Source organism: Oryzias latipes, chromosome 17 (assembly GCF_002234675.1).
Source record: "Oryzias latipes chromosome 17, ASM223467v1".
NCBI lineage: Eukaryota > Metazoa > Chordata > Actinopteri > Beloniformes > Adrianichthyidae > Oryzias > Oryzias latipes.
Genome location: NC_019875.2, coordinates 21651763 through 21659244, shown reverse-complemented (window position 1 = coordinate 21659244; position 7482 = coordinate 21651763). Strand labels below are relative to the sequence as shown.

At 33.5% G+C, this 7482-nt stretch overlaps 1 protein-coding gene across 3 annotated transcripts in view; it reads right to left on the bottom strand.

The window, feature by feature from the left end:
- Positions 1–563: 563 nt before the first annotated feature.
- Positions 564–7482, bottom strand: part of LOC101167824 (rap guanine nucleotide exchange factor 4) — a 28042-nt gene continuing 21123 nt past the window's right edge. For all 3 annotated transcript variants that reach the window (XM_011486666.3, XM_011486667.2, XM_020710987.2), the window contains 14 exons: positions 7202–7352; positions 7033–7121; positions 5893–5920; positions 5719–5794; positions 4402–4548; positions 4198–4295; positions 3940–4065; positions 3668–3846; positions 3497–3587; positions 2580–2630; positions 2289–2376; positions 2062–2126; positions 1876–1930; positions 564–1765 (listed from right to left, as the gene is read on the bottom strand). In XM_011486666.3, the coding sequence (XP_011484968.1) occupies positions 1638–1765; positions 1876–1930; positions 2062–2126; positions 2289–2376; positions 2580–2630; positions 3497–3587; positions 3668–3846; positions 3940–4065; positions 4198–4295; positions 4402–4548; positions 5719–5794; positions 5893–5920; positions 7033–7121; positions 7202–7352 (1372 nt within the window). In that variant the 3' untranslated portion in view covers positions 564–1637. The remainder of the gene's footprint in view (positions 1766–1875; positions 1931–2061; positions 2127–2288; positions 2377–2579; positions 2631–3496; positions 3588–3667; positions 3847–3939; positions 4066–4197; positions 4296–4401; positions 4549–5718; positions 5795–5892; positions 5921–7032; positions 7122–7201; positions 7353–7482) is intronic.

Genomic DNA, 7482 nt, shown 5'->3' with positions numbered 1-7482 from the left:
CAAATATAATTACAATGTAAGAAACAATTTTGAATTTCAAGGAAAATGACAAATGTATTTCTAAAGACACCAGATATAAAAATGGTACAAGTTTTACACAAAATGAATATTTAAAAGTGGCAAAATGTGTGGATAAGAGTTGATTTCAAGGATGTTTAAACAGACTATAAAAAAGAAACTAATACAGATTTTCAAGTTTATTGGAAGATTAGACCGGATAAGTACTATTATATGTGCTGTGCCAAAAAAAAAGAAATGTTTTTAATGATTAAACTTTTTAATATAAGTTATTTTTATATCCAAGGCAGATGTCTAATAGAATCTCAAAATATTCTATTCTATTCCTTTTTATTTATTAACAGAAAGCACATCGAGAAAACACATTTTTAGGATATAGTTGTCTGATTTTGATTTTTTTTTAAAAACGAAAAAAATATAACATTTGCAATGCTATCTGTTCTGACACTAGATAGCATTGTTTTTTTTCTAAATTCAGCGGAGATCTTCTGCTCTAAATTTAAAGCTTCATCACTGTCCTGTTTTAGAGAAATATTCCAGTGTTATCACAGTTAGATTAGCTAGTCTTTATTTACAAAGCAGACTACAATACACTTACAGGCTGCTTGGGCAAAGACAGCCACACGGCATTTCTCAACACACACCGTCACAGAAGAAGCTCCCGAGATCAAAGAAAAGTAAACGACTGACACTCAAAATCTACACTCATATATGCAAGAAATGAAAACCACACAGACTCAACACAACAAATATATATGACAAATAGTCCTTTCATAGTTATGCTTAGGCTGGAAATGAAGAAATGTCTTAATGAAGCAGTTTGTCGGTAAAGCTGACATTTATAAAAAAATGTTTAGAAAAACAGCCAATGAATTTTTTCCTGTGAAATGATTCAGATTTCCAGATGTAAACCAAATTACCATACTACCCCGACCACTTTGAGCAAAGTTCCAATGGCTGTAATCAAAGGAATCTTCCCCCTTAGGAAAAACATACCCACTTACTTAAAGGACATCAGATCCTAAAGACTTTAAAAGCTCTAATAAGACAAATTTTAGGATTCTTAAGTATGGGTAAATATAAGACAAATTTTAGGATTCTTAAGTATGGGTAAATACGTACTCTCAGATTTCTGTATGTCTAGAACAGAATAACTCTAAGGGAATACAGCATTTCCACAGTTTACAGGTAGAGGATTGTTTTTGTTTTACAGGAGTTACAGTCTTTTCTTCTTTCGAGTAGCACAATAGTATAGGATGCTCTAGATAGAAATCCACTGTATAGAACACAAAACTTATGATGCTCAGTCATGCAAAATGCCAATTCAAGTTCTATACACTACAGTTCTATCTAACAGGTCCCAACAGAAATAACCTGTTCAACAGAAACCCTCATTCTGAGAGTCCACACATCAATAAAAAAAAAAGCAGCCATTAGTCCAGCAGGAGGAGGTTTTTAACGGCACAGTAGTAATAATGTCAATGTCAGTCTGTAATAATGCCAAAGTCACTGTCTGGTGAAGTTTGCTACTAAAAGTCCAGGTTTGTTGAAAGCACATAAGTATGAGTATATTTGTGTGTTTTATGAGAGCTTCGCAAAGAAAGAAGAAGATTTGGGTCTCATGTCCGTCTGGGCTCCAGCCGGTACGAGAGCTGGGTCAGCGCCCTCTGGTTGTCGATCACGCAGAGCTTCCTTACGTAGCCACGAACCTCCGCTTGATTCTTGTTCGGCTGGCAAATGTCGGGGTCTACATCAGGAAACAGGAAAGGTAGATCAAACGCCAGAAAGACAACAGACTATTCCAGATTATGATGATACAACCATCAAACGGCATCAAAAGAAATGGTAGAGACTCACTAAATGGTTGACTTCGACAGTGCCTCACTTGACGAATTGTGTTTGCAATGATCCTCTGAAAGAAAAGAAAATGCATTTGTTCAATTTATGTAACAAAAAAGGCAAGAAGACCATTCTTTTACCCAGCTTTTAATAACCCCAAATAGATTGTATCACCCCTGTCCCCCGAAGTGAACAGAAACTCACCATTTTCTCAAAATTGACCATGTTGTCAATAAAGGTCTTGTTGCCCTCATGGGTAAATGTCATGTCTGAAAAAAAGGTTAAGGATGAAGAGCAGCAGAAACTCTACTTGGATGTTGGAGAAACTAAAAACTGTACATCACAAACCATCTCCTTCTTGTTTCTTTTCTATAGATGGTCATATACGTTTAATTGATGTATGTTTAACTCACTGTAACACACAGTCATACCTTTGAGAAGGAGTGGCATGAAAGGGATGATTGGTGGTTCCAGTTTGGTGACAGTGATTCTGTAAGTCCTGTGGTTTCTTGATGGATCCTGTTATATAAAAGAATGTTAAAGTTTGCCCAATCCTTTATATGTGAGGCATAAATCAGCAAATAAAATAAGCTTTGGGTTACAGTTAGACTGAAAGCAATATTAATAATAACAAAATTAAATGTATACATGCTTTTTCTGAGTGTTAAGATAAACCTGCGCAAAAATAATATCTGATTTATTGCTGTCAGAGTAAAACTCACCATCATGCTCTCAAACTCAGCATAAAACTTCTTGAATTTGGTGGGAAGTTTCTATTGATTATAAAGCAAAGTGGAAATTAGTAACAAAGACAATTAATGATCTTCTACACAGATGTCTTCTAACTTTGGAACGGTTTAAGTAATGAGCTCAAAAAATGTTCAAATATTCAAATATTTAAGAAAATGTATAAAGAAACTCTTATTTCAGGATAAGAGGATAAGAGGATCAACAGGTGTTCCAATTCCAAATACATGTGTGAACTTGGTGAAATAATCAAAGCTCTTTTAATTACAACCAATGATTATTACATTGTAATGTGCAATAATGATTACTGAAAGGTTTGAATTACAACCAATAAGCTATTGATTTTCTTTACTTGATCTGCAATGTGTAGCAATAATTACTGGTTTAATGTGATCATGTGTTCTAATGATAATCAATTATTATTAGATATCGGTAATGTTACTGTTTACTGAAATCGTGAATGAATGTTTCCTAAGATAATCAATCATCAATAAATAAGCACTGGATTTTGTTACTTGAAGAGAATGTATCGGATCAGAACCGGATTCAAAAAATTGTAAAACTATCAAATGAATGAACTCAGTAGGGGTGGGATTATATAAACTTGCTTTTTCCCACTCCTTTTCAAGCAATAAATCAAACTCTACTTATACTTTAGTTAATGATCACTGTATTTAATTAAGCAAATGTGATTTAAGTGACGTTTTTGTTTTGTTTTATTTTCTGTCTTTTTAATCTATGCATTTCATAATTTTTGTAATGAGTTTGATAAGTATGTGTAAATTCTTTATTGCTTTGACTACAATGCTTGAAATAAATCAATAAATCAAATCAAATCAAATCAAACAGTTTTGGGGATTTTTCTTTTTTTCTTTTTTGAGAAAAGATTTACCTCCCACGTCTGGCTCAGTCTGCTGACAGCAGGGTTGCTCATTCCCATGATGATGGCAAAGAACGAATTAAGGTTCTTGAACTCTCTACAGCTATTAATGAGAACAAGAAAAAGTGGTTACAAACTGTAAATATTGCATGCTATCTCAAGGGTTGTTTTTTAATTACTGACTGTGCAGCAATCTTGATGAACTTCTTGAGGAGCTGCACTCTTTTGCTGAGTTGATTACAGAGGCAGACTTCAGTGACCACCCACAGCATAACCTGGTTGAACCTCCGCAGGAACAGATCGAGATTAGCTGTGGTCCTCCTGAAGCTCTGGCGACCGAATGTGTGGTAAAGCAGCTCATGCTATCAGGAAAAAAAATACATGCATAGAAATAATTGTCACTTTGCATTCATTAAGATGTTCTGCTACAATTCCATTAAAAAAAACCCTAGTACCTCATGTACACAGCTAAAGAGCTCCCAGTCAAACATTGTCATTTGATAAGCCAAATCCTTAGAGCTCATGAGCTCAAAAGTTGACATGGAGCCAGCAGAGGGACCTTCTTGATCAGGATGAGGAGTCTGATATACAATAAAACAAATCATTTATTAGCATTTTTATTTAAAGAATGAAAAAACCTTGAAAACATAGATTTTTCTTAAGACACTATCAGAAAGCTTGTACACTAAACTCATGTTGTTTTAGTTTCTTACCAATCCACTCAGCTGATCTCGAGGACAAGCAAACAACCTGCCGTTAATGCTCAAAGTGGAAAACACTGACACATCATTGGGTTTCAGGATCTGCTTCTCTGTTTTGTGACAAAAAATAGGAGAAAACAGAACACAATAAAAAGCTGGTCTTATCCATGACTCCAAATCTGCTGTCATTTCACATCGATTTTGTTTTTCTCTCACCACCGGCAGAGCTGAGGTGGATGAGGAGAAGCTCGTCAGCTGTGCCGAGTTTGTCGGTCACTGCACTGATCACTTCCCTGCCCGTTGCTGCCACAGCAATCCGAATTGTGGTATACGTGTGATCACTGCAGTACACCTTCAAAAGAACTTCACACATTCAAAATAATTACTTTAAAATAAAATTATAATAGTAATCAGAAAAACTGGTTAGTCCACTGCAGAAACAGACCCCCTAAAAATAAATTAGAAATAATTAGAACAGTTTTTGTTAAATAATCCAAAAATAAGTTTCAATGGAATAAGTAAAATTATCACGAATTTTTATTTTGATTCTAGTCATTAAGATATTTTTTCTTAAACTAAGAATCATTTGCTATCATAAAACTTTATTAAAAAGAACATTTTTTTACAATACAAAAATAAGCCATTTTTTTGAAACAAGGTCTCTTTACTCTCTTCTTATTTAGTTTATGCACAGCCAAAAATGAATGTGCAAATTATAGTGTTTTCTGATGTTAAAAAATAGAACATCTTCCTGTTTATTATTTTTAGCAATGACAAGGCAAATAAATGTGCTCCTTGTTTTGTTAAAAGTTTTGAAAGTTTCTGAATATGCACCATAGTTATGTTCTTTATATTTACATTTTCTTTCTTTGTTCCTGTTATTGTTGCTATGTATTATTTTCATGTAAATCCTAAATTCTTACATGCTGGAGAAACAACTAAAAAAATGTATAATTGCACAAAGTTTTATAACTATCGATGACAATTAATATACCTTTTTGTAGGAATACAAAACAAATGTTACCAAAAAAAGTCACTTGAGAAATACTAATCAATTCAGTTGAGTACTGTTTTTTCAAACCTAATCAATTCAAAATAAAAAGTATCATTAAGTAAAACCATTCTTGAAAGTGCAGTCTTACAGAATGGTCAATTGCTTACAGTAACTATACTAAGACTAAATAAAGTTAAAAGTAACTAAAGCAGCATCTAAAAGTAAAATAGTAGGCAACTAATACAAAACTACCTCTAAACTATACTAACTTTAACTATTTTAAAAGACATTAAAAGTAATTAAAGTAGTAATAAGGTATTTTGACTAGTAACTAAGTAATAAAACCTATCACTATCAACCTCTAGATATGTCATTTATTAAAAGCAAGTTAATAGGAAAACTTGTTATGTAAATAGATGTTCTTCCAAAAGCTGCAGGCAATATGATTTTGTGCATAAAGATATATACTAATTTGCACATTATATTAAAATTTACCATGAAAATAATTGCATAAATAATAAAAATAGAAATGTTCTTACTGTCATCCTGATTCTTGATTGGCTGCTTCTTTTGTAGCCTTTCCTCTCCATTGCTGAACTGTCGTATCAAAGTTTTCTGTCGAATTACAGAACAGCACCCACATCACATGATCCAGCTAATAACATAAATCACAGCCAAATTACAAACACTTGTCTAAAAAACTAAAAACATACCCTTTTTGACGATTTGGCTTCTTCAGAACTAAAAGACAGTTAAAAGTGACACAATAAATGTTGCTGACACATATAAAAAAAACACTGAACTCCAACTATTAATGTGGTGGGAAGTTATCAATGTGGTGAACACAGAGTTAAACAAAATAAAATCATGGATGGATTACAACAAATTATCTTTGAACCTAGATAAAACCAAAGTGATGTTTTTTGGTAACTACAACACCAATACCGAGCTCTCAATTCAAATAAATAATTTCTCAGTTGAAAGTGTTGCAGTGATCAAATTCTTAGGGTTGTTATCGATGACAAACTAAGTTGGAAGCCACACATCGGACACAAAGTTTCAAAAAGTATTTTAATTGTAAATAAATCTAAATATATATTAGAATACAACAGTAGATATTTATTGTACCGCTCCTTAATACTACCATATTTCCCATAAATACTTCCTCTCTTTTTACTTCAAAAATGAGCCATCAGAATTGTACATAAAGCCGCCTAGCTTGATCAAGCAAACAATTTTTTTTATCAATCCAGACTTATAAAACTGTATGACCTAGGTGATTTTTACACCACACAACTTTTATACAAAGGCAGTGGGAAATCGTCACCATTAAATATCCACAAACAGTTCTTAGAAAAATGAGTTGGATCCAGCCGTCTGCCTGTTCTTGTGACAATTACAATGTGTAATGTGCAACTTATGATTACTGGAATGTTTTAATTGCAATCAATAGGCTACTTATTTATTTATTTTTACTTTTCTTTTTCTTTTCTTCTTTTCTTTTTTTTTTTACTTGAAAATAATCTATCTAATCAGAACCAGATTAAGAAAACTATGTAGAACTATCAAATTAATTAATTTAGTGGGGGTGGGATGATATAAAATCGCTTCTTCCCACTCCTTTTCAAGAAATAAATCAAGCTCTGCTTGAACATAGTAAATGATTACTATATCTAATTAAGCAAATGTGACTTAAGTGTGTCTTTGTTTTTGTTTTTTTATCTGTGCATTTCATCATATCTGTAATGAGTTTGATAAATCTGTCTGATTTTCTTTATTAGATTGACTACAATCAATGCATGAAATAAATAAAAGGAAATCAAATCTAATCAGATGCAGAAGCGGACACTTACTGTAACTTCACAACTTTCTCTAGATCGACAGCCAAGTCTTTGAGACCTCTTAGTATCCGAGAATCATTCGATACACTTCCATACAACTCCTGCAGAGACAAACGGAGGGATCACTCAAACCGTGGACAGCACCCTGTCAGAAGCAAGTCTAAATGTTGCTTGTGTTTACCTCCAAGAAGGAGATGGCAGCAGGTTCTTCCTGTAGCAGGTAGGTATGTGCGTTTACCCAGCGCAGAGCCAGAATTAGAACCCTCCTCTTACAGTTAAGTGCATACTCCAGCCTCTCCTGCTCAGAGCCAGGCGGAGAAGCAGCATGGTAGGTGCACACAAGGTTAAAGATGAAACTTTAAACTGTAGATGCTAGATGTCTGATCCTGTGTTTAAATAAGTCCAGGCTGAAATCTGTGTCTGGCATCGTCATCTACGTTTTATTGCCGTCTGGGAGAAAAT